Raw genomic sequence first — 24,356 nt, 5'->3', positions numbered from 1 at the left:
TCATTGTTTTCACCTGCCCTTGTTAATTTGCCTTTGGTTTCTGTTAATCACCTTGTCATCTAGTTTGTGTTCTGTTTGTTCATTGGCCCCTTTGTCCCATGTTTTTGTATTTATATCCTGGTTTTTGGTTCAGTCCTTGTCTGTCGTTGAATGTTTGTGAATGCTGTTACCCTGGGTCTGTGTTCCCTGCCCGAGTTCTCTATTTAGGTTTATTTCCCCACTGAGGGTTTTCCTTTGTGTTTTTGTGAACAATAAAGTAAGCTGCATTTGGATCCTCAACCTTCGTCTGCCTTCATTGCCTTACATTCGTGACAGAACAACAGACCACCATGGATCCAGCGGTCTTACGTGCCAGATACCACCTGCTCTGCCTGAGGCAAGAGGACCGTCCGATTGAGGCCCACGTCCGTGACTTCCTTGGTCTTGCGGCTGTTGCGGACTTCCCGGACACCTCCCTTGTGGTCTTCTTCAGGGAAAACCTGAGTGGCTGGATGAAGGAGCGGCTGCCGCTGGCATCACGCGGCTGGACTCTCCGCGACTTCCTGGAGTTGACCTTATTGTTGTGCGGCTCCCCGTTCACTGTGGGCCATGCTGGGAAGGACCCTACCTCCCCACCTACTGTGGAGACTCTTCAGCCGTCCCAGGCTCTCCCTGTTACGCCTGCCCCGGTCTGCGAGCCAGAGCCCACGCCTGCCCCGGTCTGCGAGCCAGAGCCCACGCATGTCACGGTGAGCGAGCCAGAGCCTATGCATGTCACGGTGAGCGAGCCTGCGCCCACGCCTGCCCCGGTCTGCGAGCCAGAGCCCACGCATGTCACCGTCAGCGAGCCGGAGCCCTTGCCAGCCACGGCCAGCGAACCTGAAGCCACGCTGACCAGGAACAGCGTCCCAGCCTCTTCGCGGAGGAAGAGGAGAAGGGGAAAGGTCTCTGCTCTCCAGCCTCCGCCTGCCGCAGCCCCGTGCCCTAAACCCCTCTTGGCTCTGCCCTCAGCACCCAGCGAACCCAAGCCGGCGCATACCACGGTAACCCAGCCAGCGCCTGTAGCCTCGACCGTCCCTGAGCCAGCGCCTGTAGCCTCGACCATCCCTGAGCCAGCGCCTGTAGCCTCGACCGTCCCTGAGCCAGCGCCTGTAGCCTCGACCGTCCAAGTGCCAATAGCCACGACCGTCCAAGAGCTAGCGCCAGTAGCCACGACCGTCCAAAGGCCAGCGCCAGTGCGCCTTCGAGCTGTCCCTCGAGCTTCCCAGTGCCCGCCTTCGAGCTTCCCAGTGCCCGCCTTCCGAGCTTCCCAGTGCCCTTCGAGCTTCCAGTGCCCTTCCGAGCTTCCCAGTGCCCCGCCTTCCGAGCTTCCCAGTGCCCGCCTTCCGAGCTTCCCAGTGCCCGCCTTCCGAGCCTTCCGAGCTTCCCAGTGCCCCGCCTTCCAAGCTTCCTAGTACTCTGCCTTCCGAGCTTTCCAGAGCTCCGCCTTCCGAGCTTCCTAGTACTCTGCCTTCCGAGCTTTCCAGAGCTCCGCCTTCCGAGCTTCCAAGTACTCTGCCTTCCGAGCTTTCCAGAGCTCCGCCTCCTGAGCTTCCTAGAGCTCTGTCCTCCGAGCTTCCCGAGTTTTCCAGAGCTCCACCTCTCAAGCCTCCTAGGGCTCCGCCTCTCAAGTCTCGAGTCTTCCAGGGCTCCGTCTCTCGACTCTCGAGCCCTCCAGGGCTCCGCCTCCCAAGTCTCTCGAGTCTTCTATGGCTCCGCCCCTCAAGCTTCTCGAGCCTACCAGGGCTCTGCCTCCTAAGCCCCCCACGGTCCTGCCTACGCCGCCTCCCAAGTCTTCTATGGATCCGCCTCCGAAGGCCTCCTTGGCTCCGCCTCACGCGGCACCCTATCGGCCCCTATCCTGCGGCCACCACCCAGGACCCCCAAGCCTACCCACATCCCGTGGTCAACTCCCAGGCCTCCTGAACCTGTCCCTGCCCTGTGGCCAGCTCCCAGGCCTCCTGAACCTATCCTTGCAATGTGGCCAGCTCCCAGGCCACCTGAGCCCGTCCTTGCCCTGAGGTCAGCTCCCAGACTTCCTGCACCTGTCCTTGCCCTGCGGCCAGGCCCCAAGCCTCCTGAACCTGTCCTTGCCCTGAGGCCAGCTCCCAGACCTCCCAGACCTCCTGAACCGGTCCTTGCCCCATGGCCATCTCCTAGGCCACCAAAACCGGCCTCTATCCTGTGGCCACGTCCCAGGTCCCCTGAACCGGCCCTTGGCTCACAGCCATCTCCCAGGCCATCTAAACCTGTCCCTGCCCGGTCGATACCTCCCTGGCCCCCTAAACCTGTCCCTTTGTGCCCCCATAGACTGCTTGCCTGTCCTCTCGGCCTCCTTGGACTGCCTGTCTGCCAATCTTTGCCCCCCTGGACTGCCTGTCTGCCACTCGTTGCCCCCTTGGACTTCCTGCCTGCCCTCTGTGCCCCTTGGACTGCCCTCTTGATCTTGTGCCCCCCTGGTCTGCCCGTCTGCCCCTGGTGCCCTCATTTTGTTTTTTGTGAGCTTTTGTCCTTGGTTTTTTTTCTTTAGGATCGTCTGGAATCCGATCCTTTGAGGGGGGGGCTCTGTTATGTATACCTTGTCTTGTTTCACTGTTGCCCTTTTGTTTGCCATTTTTGTCACTTTTGCACTCCTTAGTTTTCACTTTTGTCCCTTGTTTAACTCCATAGTCTCCTTGTTAGCGTTCGTGTTCCCTGTCATTGTTTTCACCTGCCCTTGTTAATTTGCCTTTTGGTTTCTGTAAATCACCTTGTCATCTAGTTTGTGTTCTGTTTGTTCATTGGCCTGTTTGTCCCATGTTTTTGTATTTATATCCTGGTTTTTGGTTCAGTCCTTGTCTGTCGTTGAATGTTTGTGAATGCTGTTACCCTGGTCTGTGTTCCCTGCCCGAGTTCTCTGTTTATTTCCCCACTGAGGGTTTTCCTTTGTTTTTGTGAACAATAAAGTAAGCTGCATTTGGATCCTCAACCTTCGTCTGCCTTCATTGCCTTACATTCGTGACAATTACAAGGGCGTTTTTGCCACAGTATATATAAATATATAAACTTAATTTAGCCTTTAGTACACATCTGTGGTTTTGTGTCGATGAAAGGTTAGCCTTACTGATGGTGCTGTGGGAGTATTATGGGGAAAGGTTGGGAAACACTGGTCTAAAATATGGGTTATATGAATATTAAATGTACTAATTAGTTTCATGATATGAAAATAAACTCTTAACTTGAATACAAGAATAGTGTGTAGAATTGTGAAATGCTTTATGTTTGATCCAGAATATTTATAGCTATATTAAGGGTAGCACAAAAAGCTTAAAAAGAAAAAAGGGCCATAAGAAGTCATTTGCTTTTTTTTTACGTATTGTATTGTGGCCTCTTTGTTGTGATTCACAGCCCTAGTCTGCGCACAAGTAGCTTGACTGTAGTTTAACTTCCAAGTTATGAGTGGCTTGTAGTTTGGGAAGCTATATTTTCCCAACACTGCTGCATAAAGAAGACACAATGTGTATTTAAAATATGCCAGCTCTGACCTGCCTCAATCCCTTGTATCAAAATGAAATGCCATATCAGAGCCAGATTAAATTTTCTGTTGTCATGACAACCAGTGCACGTCTTGTTTCTGTCGGCTAGGTGTGAGAATAAACCAAGGTGTTGACTTCGTGACTTTGCAATAGACCACAATAAACCAAAAAATAGTCAGTTTGAATTAGATTGGGATGTACTTTTCAATTTGAATGAAATATAAGTATATTTATAATTGATCAAATTTTTCTCTTATTTTTTTTCCATTTGGCGCAATAGACTTTGTGATTTTTTTCACTGCAAAGGATGCATGCTACCTTAGAATTTTGTATTGGAAGTGTGCTTATGATGCTATACAATGCTGTCTAGGAAAGCAGCTCACTCAGTTTTCAGAGAGCTATTGTTGCACATGATTGTGATTCCTGTGTAAATACATTTGTGGCATGACTGCCACTTCAGATGCAAATTCTGTGCCATCTTCGCAGTGTAAAGATGAGACACAAAACACACATACAAATCCCATTTGGTCACCACCATCTGGGGAAACATTGCCTCCACAGCACTGAGTAAAACATCTGCCAATGTTATAGAGGTGTATATGCTCTCCACACTCACCGCGTCCAGTTTTTATGTGTGCCTAGTGCCGCTGCATTGCCGGTGAGTCTTTTCAGAGAACCATCCACCATCACAATCACTGACGGGGATTCCTACATAATGAGTGTATTGAGAATCATTCACAGGTTTGTGAGGGATTTAATGGATCTGGAATTGGCTCCTTAAGTTTAGCATTTGGTGGGTGTTTAGTGTGGGACTTTTGGACATGTTAGTGGAGAAGATGCAAGTTTAGTTTACAGCCAAAGGAGTCGAACAAACTGTAATTATTTTATGTCTCTTTCTCTCTCTCCCTTCTGCTTCTCACTTACACAAGTTATTGAATCTAATCAGAGATGTTTCGTTGGACAAGCATCTATTGCACCTCTGATTATCTCCTACATTAGAACATAAAGGTGATCCATCTGCCTATGATTTTTAAATTAGACTAATTAAACAAATGAGCCACAGTAAGTTTAGATATTCTAAGTGATTAACAGCTAACTGGAAATGTGAATGCTACGCACAATTTTCTTTTTTTCCTGAAGTGAAGTAGCTGCTCCTCCCATGTGGAAAGACAAAAGTTTGTAGTCAAAGGTGATGCCTTTTCTCAGTTCCACTTGTGTTTTGTTGAGCAGACTGGAACGTACCACTTTCTCTTCTCTTCATTCAAGGCAGCACTCAAATAAAAAATATCTTTAATTCAATTAGTAAGGTGCACAGCTAAACAAGAGTATGGTAACAACAGTTCAGTAGTCATTTGAAGCTTAGCAACACTATATAAATGTAGATTTGGTTACTAGCGCTGCTAACGTAAATAAATAAATAAGTTATTCGACACTGCAAAAGAACTATGGTGTCAACTGTTTTGATGCAAGAACAATCCTCCAACAAATTCTGCTATTTCTGCCATTCCAGCAGCTCTTGATCGGGTGAAAATTGGATCAGGATTCTTCTGCGGAGGAACGAAAGATAGAGAGAGAAAGAAATGGAGAGACAGTAAGGGAGAGTGTGTGTGTGTGTGTGTGTGTGTGTGTGTGTGTGTGTGTGTGTGTGTGTGTGTGTGTGTGTATGTGTGAGTGTTCATATGATGCAAACACTCCTATGTCTATTTCCTTCTCATGCCCTTCTTAATTGGCACAACTATGTAAGATCAGCACTTTTCCATGAATACGAAGGCAAGGGTTTTTGGTGTGGGCCACTGTGAGTCTGATTATAAGGATGAGTGTGATAGAGCTGTTGAATTATGGCCCACGCTGATCAATATTTAGTCAATAAAGTGCCTGATTGATGACACGGCCATGACACACACATACGTACAGCACACACACACACTGATCATGTTCTTCACTGCCCCTTTTTAACCACTCAGGCATCTTTAATATCACTATATTGCAGAGGGGTTTTTTATTTTTTATAAACATTAGCACAGCATGCAAAATATCTACATAAAATATCAGAAATGAAAATAAACTGTGCTCTTCATTTAAAATCGTAAATGAATACAAATAAACAGCCAATTCACACAGCAACTGCATATAGACATATGGATTTCTGATTATAATAATGTCAAGGAAATATTTGATCTACAATTATTAGTCTAATTAATAAGGTTTCAATTTGAAACCATGCCTTAAGAACCTCATTATGAGATCTCTTTAGTATCTAAATTGTTTCTCAATGACAGCAGTGAGACAAAATTGAGCCTAAAGTTGAGTTTCCTGCCTTTTAGATATTTCTCCTGAGCATGAAGACTCTATAATCTAAAACAAAGTCTCAAACGTAGCTCAGATTTTCCAGTATCCAAGTCATCCAAAATTTCAATATGACCTCAAACATTTCCCATTAAATTCTACCAAGACCAAATTATCTGGACTATACTATTCACATTCATTTTATAGCTCTATACTTGTACAGTATGTCAACAACTGTCTATTTTTTCTATCTGTATTTCTCATTTTTAGGAGAAATATGAGACAAAGTTGAATCTTAAATAAAACATGTCTGAGAACTCCATTAAGTCTCCTGAGCTATGAAAGAGCAACCTCCGTTTCCATTAAATTTGATATGTTTTATTGATATGATTTGTTATGATAGCTGTGGATCAGTCAGCATCACCGCTGTGATGAACTGTGAACTCATCGCATGCTGTTCACCAATAAACACAGTTTCACAACAGAGCAGCTGTTCAGAAGAGTAGAACACATACTGCTTAACACATCTTAATCGAGAACGCTGCATTTACAAAGTGAAAATGAGAGAGGCATGATTTACTGTCATTTATGTTCATTTTTAGCACAACATGAAGCCTCATTGAATTCAGCTTTTTTTAATGTCGTGTGTGTGTGTGTGTGTGCATTCATAAGGGGTGACAGCATCGAATGTGTTTGTATTTGTCTAGTCAGTGGAACGTTTTGAACCCGAGCCCAGGGCAGATCAGATATCAGTTATATTGATGTGTTTGGCCTCAGCTATGTTGTGTGAGGTGGTTTTAGAGCTGTGACCTCCCCACAGAGCACGACAGCTGGACAAAAACATCTACAACATCTGCATCGCATTCACAACACACACACATACACACAAATAACCCAATCAGTGGCACATAAAGTATATTTGCTTAAAGCCACATTATCTTAATAATATTATGTAGGCTGACACATAATGTACAAACACACATAGTCATTCCTTACTGGGCCAAGGGTTGTAACCAATACTATGGATCATGACAAACTCCTGCAGGCATATGCAACATTATGGTCTCTCTTTCTCTCTCTCTCTCTCTAATTCCCAAAATGTACTTCCCCCCTACATGTAAGTGCAGAACATTTTAGCAATATTGCTGTTTGCTGTTGTCAAACTGCACTTCAGCAACTACATTTTTTTACATTTCAGAAGAAAATGAGTGGTGCTTGTCCATGCAAAATTTGCAACAGTGATTAAAAAGTGTTTTGTGGGGTTGCCAGGGCATTGATCTTGAGTTGCTTAGGTGTACTATGTGTTTTGTAATGTATTGCTAAGTGGTTGCTAGGGTGTTCTGGATGGTTGCCAGCTTAAGTCAAAAGAGCCCACCTCCACGTCTCGTTGACATTCTCATCCTGATCTCATGAAAATTATGTGACTGTGGCGACATTTTTGCAAAATTATATTACATGGTTCCTTAAGCCCCATACACACATGCAGCGACTTCCAGCGACAAAGTTATTAAATCTGATTCATTTTCAATGAGAGCTGGCGACTTCCGGTGACACAAGCGACAGCGACCTCTGGCGACTCAATGTGGGTGTGGCGATCGACATGCTAAAGTTGAGAAAAGTTTAACTTCATGCAAATGAGAAGCCAGGAGCTCACTCTTCAGTCTGCTAGTCGAGTCCAGGCAACACAGAGGAGAAGTTTATGTTTCTGTGAGCGTTTACACTGTTCTATATGATTTGTCTGTAATCATATACATGGTTATAGTAAAAATGATGCGTGGAAAATAAACTTCCGACATTCTGACTGAGTTTAATTCATACATTTATAGATTGTTCATCTAGTAAATGATTTAATGCAGTAAGCACTCATGTGCTTTCTAAAACAACACTCTCCACTGCAGAATGTTCAAAATTGTAAGATATGTAAAACAAGACACTTAAAAATTATTTGGCAAAAATTGAGCAAGAATAAAGTGATTCTACATGGACATTCTGGTCCCTAGCTATAGCTTGGGTCTTTCTTTCAATGTAACTCTGGGATTTTTTAACCTCTTTTATAATCTGCAAGTCAAAATTTGTAAATCTAATCTCAAATAAAAGCATATCTTTAATTAACAAGCTGCACAATTTGAGATATCATTCATGTCTGTAGCACAATGAGTTGCTGGCTGAAGTTTAACAGAGCATCAGGGGTTTGTTCAAATATGAGCAATAGCAATAGTGATGCTTACCTTTGAAAGCACCATTAAAGCATGCCCTCTTTCACAGTAACAAAGTAAAATAGATGAGCACACACACATCTTTGAAATCCAGCTGTGCTCTGTGTGGGAAAGCAGCTGTGTTTGAGTCTAGCCGACTATGTTAGCCCTCTGCCACAGTTCTGCCTCTGCCAAACACCCAGGTTCCTCCATTTTTATTACTGATTCGACAAGTGTTTATCATCCATGCGCTTTATTAAAAGCTACAGTATATTTCAGAGCACAGTATAATGCAGAAGACAGAGAGTGCACCAGAGAGAGAGAGAGAGAGAGAGAGAGAGAGCAAGAGACAGTTAGAGCGTGACAGGAGAGAGAGGGAGATGACACTAGTTTGAGTGGGAGCAGCTGGGAGATTGCTAGCAGTAACTGAAGGTTTATGTCATGGAGACATGGACAGTTCTCTTCTCACTCAGTCCACAGGTGCTAAACGGCAAAGACATACAGGTCCACACACACTCACAAATGCACGTGCTTGATGGCCTCATTTACTCAGAGCTCTTGGAGACGATTACAGTGGTTTTGTCCCTTTTCAAAAATTTCACTGAGAAAACTGCCATTACATCATGTCACTTGAGGCAGCGCTCAACTCCTTCCTGGTTGACTTTAAAAAAACAACATGAAATGGCATTTGCAATGCATCTGCCTTCTGTACTGTGAAGTATTTCAGAGTGAAGTGGTAAATAATGTTGGGCCGGGCTTGATTGTATACATAAATATTTGATAAATCATTTAATGTTGACTGGTTAAAATAATTTTTCCCATTACCATTTTTTACATTATTGGTCCAAAACCTCACTCCATATAGCTGTACATTAAATATCAAATATCTTTTTGTAGGCAGCAGGTTCGCTTTCAGTGTGGACATGTGATAGATAGCTGTGCATTGTGTAAACCTCACTTTCCTGACCTCAAGAGGAGCACTAGCGACTGACGCTAGTGGTTGTAACCTTTAGCCTACTTGTTAGTGCACCCGCCTCCCATGCCGGAGACGGCAGTTTGAATCCCGTACGGAGCAGGTAGAACAGGAGCGTCACAGTCGTGCCTTGACCCGGATGGGAGTGAGGTTTAGGGGGGTGAGTGTAATGGTGGCCAGCTGATAGATAGCTGTGCAATGTGTATAAAATTCACTTTCCTGACCTCAAGAGGTGCTCTAGCGACTGAAGCTAGAGGCTGTAGCCTTTAGCCTCTTTGTTAGCGCCCCCGCCTCCTATGCTGGAGACGCCGGTTTGAGTCCCATACGAAGGGGGTAGAACAAAAGTGTTACAAATGCAAATTACTTGTCGCTGGAATCTTGACGCATTGTGACATGTATAGAGTCATTCGAAAACAGAAGGAAATCTGTTATATATCTGTTATCTGTTGTCTAAAGTCTGTAATCTTTAAAGGAGGAGAGATATGTTGAGCACATAACATCATCCCTTTAAGGCAGATTGCTTTCATGGATTGTTTTTCTAGGTCTGCTCCCTGTGCATACAGCGAGAGATAGACAAAGAGATAATAAAAGCAGAAAGAGAGACAGATAGAATATACTGAATACATCTCTACATGGTAAGCCTGTCAGCGATGACAAACCTGCTGGTTACACTGGGATGGCATTCTGCCGTGTTTCCTGACACACCTTGCTGTAAAAAAAAACCAGTGCACACTGTCTCACACAAAATCTTCCTCACACTCATCAGAAAGAAATTGTGTACTGCACAAACCATTCAGCGGCTCAACATTCACTCAGACGGGCTGCCGTCTCTCAGATTTGGAGTAACGCTTCACACTCAGATACCTGCTTTCTCCTTTCTGACTGTCACAGCCATCGTACCACCTAATACTCAACCCACCCTCCATTTTAAGTCTACAACAGGGGTATCATGATGAAGGGGCTTTTTGAAGGGCATTTTTTGTAGCATTACACTGTATTTACATGTATACTATAGTAGAGGCAGACAGAAAGTGGGGGAGAGAGGGGAAGGAACTGGATTGGGACATGACCTAGGCCAGATTCGAGCCCAGGTCCTTCGAGCTCTTATATTTGTCAGGGGCAAATGTGCTACCTTATGTGTCACAGCTCCGACAGACAAACACTTTTTTTACCTACAATAATTGTGAAAATGCTGTCAACAGTTAACACCATTATGAACAGTCTTGGGGAGTAACTAATAAACTTGTGACGCTACAAATTCAACTTTATTTTTCAGTAACATGACTGTAGCTTTTCCAGTAATGAGCCACATTTTCCAACAAATAGCGAGCAATAGCATCACAAAACACATGTGTTACATTTAGGGCTGGGATAAACGATTATTTTTTAAACGATTAATCTAGCGATTTATTTTTTCGATGCATCGATTAATCTAACGATTCATTTTTTTCCCAGTCCGATTCGATTTCGATTCGATTAATCGACTTGTGACAACACCGGTAATACCGGTTTCATCGGGGGTGGGGGTGTATAAAATGTTTAAAAAAAAACATTTGCCGGGAGTTTGATTGACTGGCGATCTGATCAATCAATCATAATACGCCATTTTTGTCCGACAAAGTAGTCAGGAGAGAGAAGATTATCGTCGGTGGATTTGAATTTGAATAATGGATTGTAGGCTACTGTACTGACGTCTTTCCGCGGTTAAAACAACAGTCCTTCTGATGTAGGCTACATTCATGTTTAGCCTGTTTGATGCTATAAATTAACCAAGGAAAAGATGATCGGTTCACGAGCAGCTTTAACTGAGGCAATCTGTCACGACACATTAAAGAGCCACAAAATAGTAGGCCTATTTATGGTTTAATTTTCTTTGAATGACCAAATTTGAAAGTTGAGACTTTATTAAATGTTACCTGCTTGGTCCTGTCTGTCAGCGCGTTGTCAGTGTCCTCTATGTATTTTTCACGACATTCATAGCTATAAGTGCATTATTAATAGCTATAAGTGAAAACTTTAGGTGTCGACAACGTATTATAGCCTACTCCAACATCGAGTGCAAAGTGGGGAGTTGAAAAAAAACTTACGGTGCTCTGTCATCTGCAGCTGCTCCCGGGTGGCGCCTCTTCAGATGCTGGTGCTAGAATGGAAGGCCATCTCCATTTTGCAAAGACAACATATCACGGAATTGTTTCCTTTTAAATTAAAGAATTCCCATACTTTAGAGGAACGACTGTATGCCGCCTTGCACTTCTGATAGTCTGAGGAGCCACCATCTTTGTTTTGGGTCCGACGAATCGACGCGCATATTTTGCGTCGACGTATTTTTTGCATCGACGTCATCGATGACGTTGACGCGTTGTCCCAGCCCTAGTTACATTGTATTGCAAATGCAGTAATAGAGCCGTGGGAGGAATCAAATGAACCACCTAAATACAAATCATTTAAGTTAATCAGTTCTTTCCGACACTTTGTGTAAAATAAACTATTCCTTTATATCTAGCATGGGGCACACTAATTCATTTTAGTAAGTCGGTTCGTTCAGGTGGTTCATGTGAATTAGTAGTTCACATAAGTGATTCACTTGAACCCCTGCGCCGCCTTAAAGGGCATTTGCCAGAAATCCCTCTTTTCTTTTTTAAAGGGAAATATTTATTTAATTGTTGCTAATTTATCACTGTATTTCTACTCAGTTATATAAAAAAGGGGGTTTCAATTTAAATTCACCCTAATTTTTGAATGTCTCCCAAATTAAATATATATCACCTGATTGTTATATATTTAAAATACAGCTTCAATGTAACACATTAATACAGTTCGATTAATTATATATAAAATAACGTGTTAAAAAAATAATTTTCCTAATTTAATATTCCTACAATCGTAGCAATTCAGGCTTGAAGTACCACCTGTTTTCAGTGGGGGGTAGTAAGCGAAACTCCAGCTGTTTGAGCAACATGCAGCTGTAAAGAGAGAAAACAAAATCGTGCTTGCTCGACACTATTGACAGATTTGCTTGACAATAGTGATGGATGGACAAGGGGTGTAAGAAAATATTTTATTGTGTTGTATTGCATCGTATGATAGAACACTTTTGATTCAATATTATATGTATTGTACGATACATAAATAAATATATAAGTCTCATTAAAACCAAGCAAGCAATATTGAGAGCTGCGAGTCTCCAGGAAAACAGAACAACTACTCTTCATAGGTGAGTTGAGAGCATGAATACCAATGCCAAAGCCATGTACTGTAGTTTGAATTTGCCAAACAACAGTGTCATGTTCCGGTGCTACAGTACATCAAACCTGTTGTTTTATTCACCGACATCTGTGGATTTGCGAGGTAGAAACAGCGGCAGCAAGTTGCTATTAACAGCAAGAGGTCAGGTTCCCCTCAAGGTTTTTGTTTTTCACCACTAACTATTGAAAGGAGTTTTTTTCCTTTCTTTGCCACAGTCAACTTTAGCTTGCTCACTGGGGGCTTTAAGGCTTTAAGGCATTATTTTCTACAAAGCTGCTCTGAAACGATGTGCATTGTGAAAGTGCTATTCAATTTAAAATGAATTGAATGTAGACAAACTCAGGAAAAACATGAAAATTATGAGTTTTCTCATAACAATCTGCTGTTAAAAAAAAGTCTTGTTAAGTTACATTATTATAGAGCTCTGCTTTATGTTGTGTCACTTAAGATTTAAAATATGATTTAAAATTCTTGAATAAGTTTAAGCAAAAAAGAAATTGTGAGTTGCCCTGTTTTTATATTTTTATAATCCCGGGGCTTCTGCATCGTATTGTATTGTATCATTAAATTTGTGAAGCGTTACATGCCGAGGATGGACGTGTGATTGCGTTAAAATCCAGCAAGACGAAGTGCAATTCCAAATGCAGGAATCTCAAATCGTGTTTTAAGTTTTAAACTACGTTTAACTTGACACAGCAACCTAAAAACACTGTTTATGTAGCGATGCAACCAAAGTGAGACAGTCCAGAAGTGTCCATCTGACACATGTGTATATTTTGCCTTTAGAAAAGCTCTTATAATAAATCTGTCTCGGACAGATTGACATATTCAGATGCAAAATGGATTGCTGTGGACTGTAGGCCAATGATAGGCTTATGTTCAGTTATATAGAAATAAATACATTGACTTCTAAAGCCACTGTTATTTAAATCTAACTAATTGTAACTGATTGACAGCCCTAATAAATTTTTTATTTATGTATTTATTTAAAAAGCTTTTATGGAGTTAGCTACTTTTTGTTAGTATCTTTTAGTGTAGCCAACTATTTTTTTAGCCTTTTTTATTTTTTGATTATCACAGTCTGGGATTTTGATGCTTTATTATTTTTTGTGCAGTGTCAGATTTAACAACAAACAAAATAATCTCAGTACCATAGAGGACAAAAAGGTCAGCGTCAAAAATGGTGGAAAATATTAAACATTTTATTGTTAAGCCAGGGCTCCAGAATAAAAGCAAAATATCATAGAATTCATGATTTTATGCTTTAATGGCGCTGGGATAATATATTGCCATTTTAATTGGTTTTAATGGGGACATTATTTCCTTAAGGTCCTGAGTATAACAATTTTGTGTACACAGTGTATTATAGATGTATTATGGAACTGAGGTTGATATATCAAAATTCCCCAAATATTACACACCTTGGCAAAATGTATGCCGTTGGCATTAACACAGCTAAAATGATGAATAAAACAAAAATGAAGGTCACACAAGGGTTAAAAGAGCAGCTTGATTGTAGTTTAACTACTTTAAGTTATGAGGAGCTAGTACTGTAATTTAGAAAGCTACAGTTACAAAGTAGCTTCTTCGAACACCGATTATCAAAGATACACATAATTTTTAGAAGATGCATTAAAAATCCACTTGGTTTGAATGGGCATGATGTTTGTGGTTTTCATTATCATGCTTTCAGGTCTCCACACATCTCCTCTCCTTTCACACAGATGGCATCTCCACCATCTTCTCTTTCTCTTAGAGGGGAATTCTGGGCCTTAGTTTTAAAGCTGGTGCGTCATCTTCAAAGGCCAGCAGGATTAGGTTTCTGGGAAATGCCTGAGCCCTAATGGAGGCTGTAGACCATATAGACGGAAGCAGTAACCAGTTTAATTGTGAAAGCTTGATCTCCAAATGCTTTAAAGCATCGATAAAGTGCTGACATGGCTGGGGCCTAATCACACACACACACAAGCTCACGCCATACTCCCATCAACCTGTCTCATGCTCTCCACCCTTTACTGGAAGAACTGACCTGAGATTGAAAATCACGTCTACATTGATCAAGGCTCAAAACTTAAGTGCAATTCAGGAGGAGATACTTCTCGGATGAACACGTGAGACACACACTCATAATCTGTACCTGTGGTTCTTGTCATTGACAAAATGAGAGCTGGAATAGGCAATATAATATATTTAAGCAATATCATACAATATTAGCATGGCTGTGATTAGGTGGTAAGGCACAGCTGTGCTGATATTCAATACAATATCATGACTGAAAGTCTAATATTGCTTATGTGGTCAATTATATGTATTTTAGCCTGTCCGCTTATGTTTTTGATATTGTTTCGATAGGTGTGTTTAAAGAATGAATGAGGTGATGAGAATTTGAAGTGTGTACATTATACTTTTGGCTTGCCAATATAGTTGGATATGTTGTATATGAATATGTATACATGTTGGACAGATTTGGTGAGAATTATGTTCACAGCATTAAGAAACTGAGTTGTGGATGTGTGTGTTTGAGTGTGTTTGTGGTCTGTTGGCGCAGAGAGCCTGTGTAGCAGATAAACGGTAAATAAATGAAGACGATTCCTATCTTGTCTCTTACAGGCCCACCACCAGTGCTGAGGGAGGGAGGGGGTCATGCTGATAATACCCATTTATAGCTGTTGCCACACAAGCATTTAGCATTTAACCTGAGTTAGCGACAGATGCTAATGTGTCTCGCTACGCCAGATCCACTCAGCTCCAGTCCTGAGGGAGCCAGTGGTAGAATTATTTTGTTTATACAAAACTTAATAATAAATTGATAGACTACAAATTAATTAATTGAAGTGAGTTTTAGAGTGAGAGAGTGATTCGAATTGAACATTAGCATGAGCTGCTAATACTGGATAGAAAGTAAATAATATAAAACGTATATGTGTACTAAATGTTTCATGTTTTATACACAAATTTATAAATGTGGTAACTTGTCCTTACAAAATAGTACAGTAATGGTATCAGATGGTAATACCATAGTAGATATACCATGGTACTAAATGATTACTATATTCATATTCCATGGTATTTACAAGCAAGGCGTGACATTAACACCTGCCCACCCCCCAAATTCGGGTAGAAATCAGCAGTGGTGTTAACTCCACACTTTCTTGCCGTTTTCAGGGTTTTTCCTGCATTGAAAATTTTGTGAGTGTCAGGCGACTCAAGCCGAAGCTGAAGCAAAATTTAAATGTATTTATCTTGCGTTCAGCGCTTTGTAACCAGTAAATATGCCTTTCACAAACATTTGCGTGGGGTAGAGCATGCAGTACAGGACAAACACCAGCTTGCTCCAGAGATCAGATAGCCGCTCTGGAATAGGGCAGAGCGGAACTTGTGTAAGTCAATGGGGCTTAACTCGATGTCGCAGCGGAGACCACAAAACTTGTGTGACCCATTTCAGTTCTACAGAGAATGTTCTACTGTACAGTGCTATGGAGAAAGTTAAACCTCTCAAATTGCAAGAGAGCCTCGACATTATAAACAGCACTGACAAGGAAAACAAATGTAAACTAAACTATGGTAAACTCCCATGGACTCCCATGAATTATGGACAAATTATTGACAAAGTTATCCTCCTGTTCAAAAAAGCTTCTTAGGCCCCATTTATACCTTGCATTAACATGCATTTTATTTCCAGATAGTATCTGGATATTCTTTAGCTGGATTGCATTTACACTTTGCAGTCAAATGTGTTTCGACTATGGTCGGATAGAGAACTTGATGGATATTTAGAATTTTCTAAACATTGATGGATAATTAAAATGCTTTACATCACTTTAATAGTCAGGTTTTTTTCTTTGAACATTTTTTGGTGGCTGCCAAAGCTACATTTAATGACATGATATATATTCAGTGGAAAGAAAAGTATGTGAACCCTTTGGAATTAACTGGTTTTCTGCATGAATTGGTCATACAATGTGATCTCATCTTCATCAAAGTCACAAGTTTAGACAAACACAATATGCTTAAGTTAATAACACACAAACAATGATAATCTTTCTTGTCTTTATTGAACACATCCCATTTAATATTCATAGCGGCTATTGAACCCTTAGGCTAATGACATCAACAAAAGCTAAATAGACTGCAAACCTGGCATTCAGTAAATGAAATGAGATTGGAGGTGTGGGTTAGAGCTACTTTGACATATAAAAAGCAATCAAGCATTTTGACTGTGCTATTCACAAGAAGCATCTGCTAATGTGGACCATGCATCGAAAAAAAGAGATTTCAGAAGACCTACGATCAAAAGCTGAAAAGGGTTACAAATTTATCTCGAAGCTTAGATATTAATATGTCCACAGTTAGACAAAGACAGTTTGTCTATAAATGGTGACAATTTAGTACTGTGGCTACTTTCCCTAGAAGTGGCCATCCAGCCAAGATGTCTGAAAGGGCACACTGCAGAATGCTCAATGAGGTAATATTTAGAAAATAAAAACTACTGCTTTCCAACAAAAATATTGCTGCATGTCCGAAGTTTGCCAAAGATAACCTTAACACTCCACAATGCCACTGGGTAAATGTTTTTTGGATTGATGAAACTAAAGTTAAATTGTTTGGGAAGAACACACAGCTCTACGTATGGTGTAAAAAGGGCGCCGCATCCCAACATGAAAACATCATCTCGACAGTGAAGTACGGAGTAGGGAGCATCATGATATGGGGCTGCTTTTCTGCTTTGGGGCCTGGACTGCTTGCTATAATTGAGTAAAAAACAAATTCCCAAGTTTATCAAGATACCCTACAGTGATGCAGCAGGACAGTTACCCTAAACATTGAAGTAAATCCAATACAGAATGGCTTCAAAAAAAGAAAATCCACTTTTTGAAGTGGCCCAGTCAGAGCTCAGACCTTAAACCAACAGAGATTCTGTGGAATGACCTCAAGTGAGCCATTCACACCAGACATCCTAAGACTCTGCCTGAGCTGAAGCAGTTCTGTAAGGAAGAATGGTCCGAAACTCCTGAACATTGTGCAGGTCTAATCTGCAGCTACCGCAAATGCTTGGTTGAGGTTTTTGCTGCCAAAGGAGGATCAGCCAGTTATTAAATCCAAGGATTCACTTACTTTTTCCACAGCACTATGAATGTTAAAGTGGGTGTGTTCAATAAAGTCATGAAAGGTTATAATTGTTTGTGTGTTATTAGCTTAAGCACATTGTGGTTTGTCTTTACTTGTGACTTTTATGAAGATGAGATCACATTTTATGACCAATTAAACAAGAAAGGGTTCCAAAGGGTTCACATACATTTTCTTTCCACTGTGTATATATATATATATATATATATATATATATATATATATATATATATATATATAAAGTACATGCTCATTTCTGCAAATAAAATGTGTTGTTCATGTTATAATGTATCATATTCTGTTTAATTATGAATGATTGCAGTACAAGTGTGGTTAAAATTATTCAAGAGAAGTTATAACATATTATAAGGCACATTATGAGACATTACAAATGTATTATAATACATTTATAATGCCTTTACAATGCATTATAAATATTGGCTTCATAGAAAGTGATAATCATTTATTATTTTGCAGTAGTAAAGATGGTCAGATTTATTGTGATTTGTTCCTTTTGAAGAGCACTGGAGCAAATTGAATGTCATGAAATAGAAGGAATCAACCACATTTTTGTTTTTTGCTGTAAAGTGCTCTCCAGTTGGAAAAATTACTAAACATGAATTAAACTTCAAAATCAGATGCAAATATTGGTCATAGAACAGATGCCATGTACATTTATAAAAGAGTAATGTCTTTTGTAGATGCTTTCTTACATAAGCACATATTTTTGTAAGGTAGTAAAAGGGAAATCTTGTGAGGGGGAGTTACCGTCCCACAGGACATCAAGGCATGGGGCTCCTGAGTGCTGTTTCACTTCGAGTAGCTTTGCTACTTTGTTTCCAAGTGTCTCATCGTTTTTGGAGCGCAAAGAATGAAGGCTGGACATTTGTAATTTAATGCATTGCAGTGTGAATGGCAAAACAGAGGAAGAAAAAAGACAACAAGGCCCCATAAAAATGAAAAGTAGTATGGTATTATGCTATTTAGATCTTAGTCTCTCTCTCTCTCTTTCTCGCTCTCTCTTTCTCTCTCTATCTTTCTCTCTCCCCCCCTCTTATCTGTTTTGCTCATTTGTTTTGGCTGCTCTTTTTTATTCTTCTTTTAAAATGGGACACATAATCTCTTGCTAGTTTGTAATTTTTCTTGTTTTGCTGTTTTGGAACTTTTTGCTCTTTTTTTTTTGTTAAGCGCAGTAAAATCTTTTTGAATTTTGTCTTTTCTCTTTCCCCCCTCTTTTTGTCTTAACCCCAGGTCCACTCACAAAAAAACACGATGAGTCTTCAATGAACAGGCCGAGGGACGAAGGTATTTTTCTTGCATGTTTTTCCCTTTTTGTCTTGTTTTTCAGACTCTTTTTGGGGGGGGCGGTTGTAATATGTGCCATCATTTCTCTTGGTTATTTTGTCTTATATGTTTTTGCATTTTGCTTTAAGCTCAACTAGCCACACGCACACACACATGCACACACACACACACACACACACACACACACACACACACACACACACACACACACACATTTATACATTACTTATATGTTATGTAGACACCAAATACTCATCTACAGTATTTGTGATGTGTAATTTTCTAATCTGTTCTTGAACAATATATTCTTACATTTCATAGCGTCTTTGTATTTTAGGATTAATCTCCTGTCGACAGTTATTAAGATTTCGTTAGTTGTGCTGTTTTTGATTAATGGCAAAGGGATTAGCTAGTAATCAATGAACGACATATCCCATCAGCCCCCTGTGATTTAGGCCAATTTCATTGGCCACAATGCATCCTGCTGAGACTGCAGTACATTTGCTAATGTAGACTGAAGGACGTCTGTTAAATTAAAAAGGCTGGGTAAAAGACTTTCAGAGAAAAGTGTCAGTCTAAATGTTATTCTTAATAGTCTATAAATATAAACAAATGATATCTTAATATGCCCCACAATATATGACTAAAAATATCAATTTAATCTCCCACAATTTAAATAAAAATAAGAGGACAGATGAAGTACAAACAAGCTATATTTGTGTATGTGTGTTTGTGTTTACAGTGTGTTTGTATGTCTGAGCACATTTGTGTTTTTGTGTTTGTGCTTTTCCTATGTACTTATACACCTGGCATTAACATGTGTTTCAAATCTAATAGAATCTGGATATTCTTTAGCTGGATTGCATTTATACCTTTCATTCCAATGTGTTTCCAGTGTGATCAGATAGAAGTTGCACTTACCTGTGCAAAATAGTAAAACGCCACTTGTATATTACATTATTACTTAGATACAGTAGTTGTATGTGGATAACATTAACGCATTCGCATTTACACCTTTTTCGAATGTGATCAGAATCCATCCCTGACCACCTCCAAATGTGTTCTTAGTTATTCGGTTACAATTCAATCACAATACGGTATGTGGCTTGAAACATGTAGCGATGTTCAGGCCACATACATTAACTTTTCTCCTCTCAAATTTTATTGTGTCGGCATACAAGAGTTTGGGAGCCTAAAGACATCAAAGACCCCGTTTCCACCTGGTATTAGGATGCGTTTCGGGTGATCTGATCACATGTGGTCAGCCCTAAATACAGGTGTAAATGCAGTCTAAAACATTTTGTGACTGAATCACAAAAAACAAATATGATGTGGTCAAAAACGCATGTGACTACACTACATTTGAGGTGTAAATGCTAATCCGTCCTGTATGTGTCCCGGCAGCAATGAAGCACCGGCTCTCATCTGTCAATCAACTGTTGCGCTTAAACAACAGTTAAACTCACTTTGCCATTTGTGAGTGACTTAATCAATCCGATCGAAACATTTTAAAAAGCGGATACATACACAAACACCTTTTTTTGGAATTTCTTCGTCTTTTCTGACATTGTTGCGTTTTATTATCATGCATTAACAGACTGACAAAGTGATTTGTGTATGCTGTCATTAAACAGAGACCCTCCCCTCCAAATCTGAACACAAGTGGTCACAGGAAACGCATTTAAGTGACCTGGGGCCTCATGTATAAAACACTGCTTTGATTGCTTACTAAAAGTGTGCATAAGTAAAAAAGTCAGATTTTGCGTACGCACAAAAAAAATCGGATTCCATATACAGAATGTACAACGCCTGTTTTTACTATGCATATCCTCATCTGCATACAATTGCCATATGCATTTCAACATCCAGACACATGATTACTGTGTAGAATGGTACGAGAAATTGTATTATAAGAAATAACACTGTAAATTCCACATATAAGGTTAGCTACTGCACCCTATAGAAACATAATTTATTAAGATATGAACTTGTTTTCAAAGAATATATCTTAAATATCCCTTGGCAAAATGTTTTTATCTTTGCAGACATGAAATTTAAGCTTCTCAGAAAACATTTGAAATAGTTTTAAGTGTGTTTATATTGAGATGTAAAATATTTATTACTGGAAACAAAAGGAAAATTATTAAAATTCTTTGTGCAGCATTGCTGATATCATCACATTACTAAGATTTTATATTTGACTGGTATTATTTATTCAAAAAAACAGCTGAATGGCAAATGCACTTTCCGTAATATTTTTATTAAACTAGATTGGGGTTTCATTGCAATGAGGGTCGGGGTGAAGTGGAGCAGGCAGCACATTTAATGCACATTTTATGTGCTTTGCTGTACCTGTTTGCAGCTGTATAATACTGTTTCTGATTAGACATGTCTCTCCAATGGTCCATTCGACTACTGAATGTGGCCAGCAGTGCCTGTCTTACAGCTTCTGTCCGTTTTACCGAGCCATTTAACGTCAGTCAGAGTCAAGTGCGCATCGCATTACAGATAATCTTTATTCAAAGGCTGTACTTATCTCAGTACATGATTGTAATAGAACAGAAAATATGTCAAATTAAGAAATCTTCACTGTCATTTCTAGTTAGGCCTTCTCTGTATGTTCCTTCTCAATGATGACATGGGAAAGTTCTCCAAACGCAGCGCATCCCAAACCAATATTTCTCTTTTACAGCTTATATTTGAATGCCTTTTCAGTTAGTTACATAAAAATAATATAGGCGACTATTGGCTTGATAACGATTACTTCTGTTTCAAGTGCTTATCTACATACCTTTTTATTCTAAATGAAAATCAGGGTTTATAATCAGTCTGGTCAGTTCATTATTTGTCCAGCTGGAGTCGGCAATTCACAGACACCAGTTAAAGAGTGCGTACGCACAGCCAAGAGTGTCCGGACAGTGCGCAAATATTTATAAAAGTTTATTATTTATAAATGCTGATATGTTCATGGGAAATTGCTTACGCACGTTTCAATGCCCATTTTGTGCTTACGCAACGTTTATACATCAGGCCCCATTTGTAAACAGTAATGTGTGTCACCTGACCACATGTGATCATATCACCCGAGACATATTGTAATACCAGGTGTAAACAGGGCCAAAGAAAATGCAGCACATAAACAGCTTTTGCCTTTTGTACTGCAAAGAAACTTTAGTAATTTTAGCCACCTCCTATTTTTCGCTACCCCATATTAGCTTCATCACAGAAGTAAACATCGTGTCCTAAACAAACAAGACGACAAGAGATGGACATTTTGTTTATCGCTTCATTTACATTTTAGCCCTGCCCATTGTGAAATCTCATTGGTCCCAAATTTAGCTTCTCATTACTATACATTAAACACAAAATTTCTTCTGATTGGCTCTGATTTGTTTCTTCGTCTCCAGCTGTTTTGCCTTCAGTGTGGACAGACAAAATGGCTTGATGCTGGAATCTTATCACATTGTGTCTTATATGATATAATTTCATGAAGCACAGGAATAGTAGATCAGATCTGATGAGTGGAGACTCATTTATGAAGCCAAATATGAATGGAATGTGCATACTCATATTGATTAGCTTTTCGATAGATCAAAACGCATTAAGTGACTAATTCAATTTAGGCCTGCAGTTTCCATAAAATGCATGCATGTGGAGTGCTCACGCTAACACACGCTTGATGTGTCAAGTTCTCGGATTCCAGGCATCTCTAATTGCAGAGGTTTAAATAGAGACACAGCCAGCTAATCCAATTTTATGTCTCCGAACACGGGAAAGAAGACGAGAAGGAAATGCAAGGCAGTAACGGAAGAGAGAAAAAGAATGACAGAGAGGAGAGATGAAAGAGAGGAGAAGAGGGGAATGCTCAGATCACCAATTTGAGAGCACGGAGGGGGAGAGATTGATAAAAAAAACAGTTGTGATAAAGATGGGTATATGATGAAATGAGATTCATGGAGCTTTGAAAGTGAGAGAGGGAGAGAGAGAGAGAGGATGAGTGGGTGGGAGACAGGAGCAAGAAGTGAGGGATAGAAGTAGAGAGAGAGAAAGAGAGAGACAATGAAGTCCCATAACAAGAGAGCAGAGAGGCAAAGATGAAGACAAGAGTTGAGGAGAGGGGGAGAGTCGAAAGAAAAGCAGGAGATCAGAGAGAATGAAGAGAAGGAGGGAGGGGGAGGTGTGGCATCGTATAGAGAGAGAGAGAGAATAGCGTTCTTGTATTTTGAGGATGTTTTGAAGCAAATGGGATACTAAGGCCTGTGTTGAAAGGATCTGCTCTCTCTCTCTCTCTCTCTCTCTCTCTCTCTCTTTCATTCTGACTCTTTCCATCCCTAATTGAGGCTAATGTATCTCATATGATCTCCCTCTCTCCCTGTGTCTTCCCATTCTTTCCTTGCTCGTTCTCTCCATGGGTTTCTCTCAACACACATACACACAAAGATTATACTCATGGATTCATAAGCAGGGTTGTCCCAGATAAGATATTTCTGGAATTTATGTTTTCCTTTTGAATACATCACACAAAAAATACCTCGACGCTGCAGGAAAATTACACAAGAAAATAAGAATATTCCCTAAAACATCTGATTTTATGCTTATGACTAACATTTGTGTATTATTTATTGTGTAGTATTTTAAAATACGTTTATCATGAGTTCAGTCCAGTCTCAAAGAGTCAAACTACTATACCTACATTTTTGTCAAAGGACTTTTACGTGGCACATGGTGCGCATTGCTGCAGTTTCCTGGTGAAATGAACACTAGAGGCGCAACAACAACGACTTTCACTTTCGCTCAAATCATGAGTAAAACCACAGATTATCACTTCATAAACAATCATTTTCACCCTGTGCCTCACACAATGTTATATTATGACATAAAAACACTTTTACTATAGTGCTTGACTTGTAATGCAATACATTTTAAAGTTTGCTTTAATCAACTTACTAGATTTTACAAGCTTGTTCAAGTGTGCCATAGCTCAACTGATAGAGCATTACACTTACTTGCAGAGGACCGGGGGCCGAATCCTGACAAGATAGAGATTTAACACGAGAGCTGCAAGTGTTATAGAAACACCACAAAATGACCTGGTTGCTTTTCATCTCATATTTTCTTTTATGACACTGTTGGTTAGATTTATGTTTAAGGTTTAGGGTATGGAGGTAGGTTTTGTTGATTTAAAACTCAACAGAGCATTAACCTTAAAAACCTCATCTCACTGGGAGAACATTTAACTCGCTTTTAGCAGTACTCAGTGGACATTTCACCTCAGAACTGCCATGATATGTAGAATAAATATAATCTTGCAAAAATGTCACCACAGTCATCATTTTGTGACATAAGGCTGAGAGCTTCCGTGTCCCAAATGGCACACATAATTTGGATATTCCACACTTGTGATGTTTGTCGCATTTTTCCATGAAGTCCACAAGACTGTAATAGGGTGTACCAATTATCATTTTAGGTACTTTAGGACAGAACCCATCTACATGAAACAACATGTGCCAAACATTGAGTCTAATATTAGGCTTGCACTGTCTACTGTATGTGTGTGAGAGAGATACTTTGGTAATACTAGGATAATTGAACTTGTTTACATTTCCACAGGGAAATCAGTAGTCTCAGTATTCAAGAGAGAGAGTCATCCCCTATGTGTTCATAAATGTGTTGTTAAATTCACAAGAGTGT

The 24,356-nt window shown here is 40.2% G+C and overlaps 1 protein-coding gene across 2 annotated transcripts in view; it reads left to right on the top strand.

Annotated features, from left to right (window-relative positions):
- Positions 1-24,356, top strand: part of LOC127637116 (neuroligin-2-like) — a 113,754-nt gene that overhangs the window by 57,706 nt on the left and 31,692 nt on the right. For both annotated transcript variants that reach the window (XM_052118029.1, XM_052118030.1), the window contains one exon: positions 18,612-18,665. In XM_052118029.1, coding sequence (XP_051973989.1) covers positions 18,612-18,665 — 54 coding nt within the window. The remainder of the gene's footprint in view (positions 1-18,611; positions 18,666-24,356) is intronic.

Source organism: Xyrauchen texanus, chromosome 44 (assembly GCF_025860055.1).
Source record: "Xyrauchen texanus isolate HMW12.3.18 chromosome 44, RBS_HiC_50CHRs, whole genome shotgun sequence".
NCBI classification, from domain to species: Eukaryota; Metazoa; Chordata; class Actinopteri; order Cypriniformes; family Catostomidae; genus Xyrauchen; species Xyrauchen texanus.
This window is presented reverse-complemented; position numbering and strand designations above follow the sequence as displayed.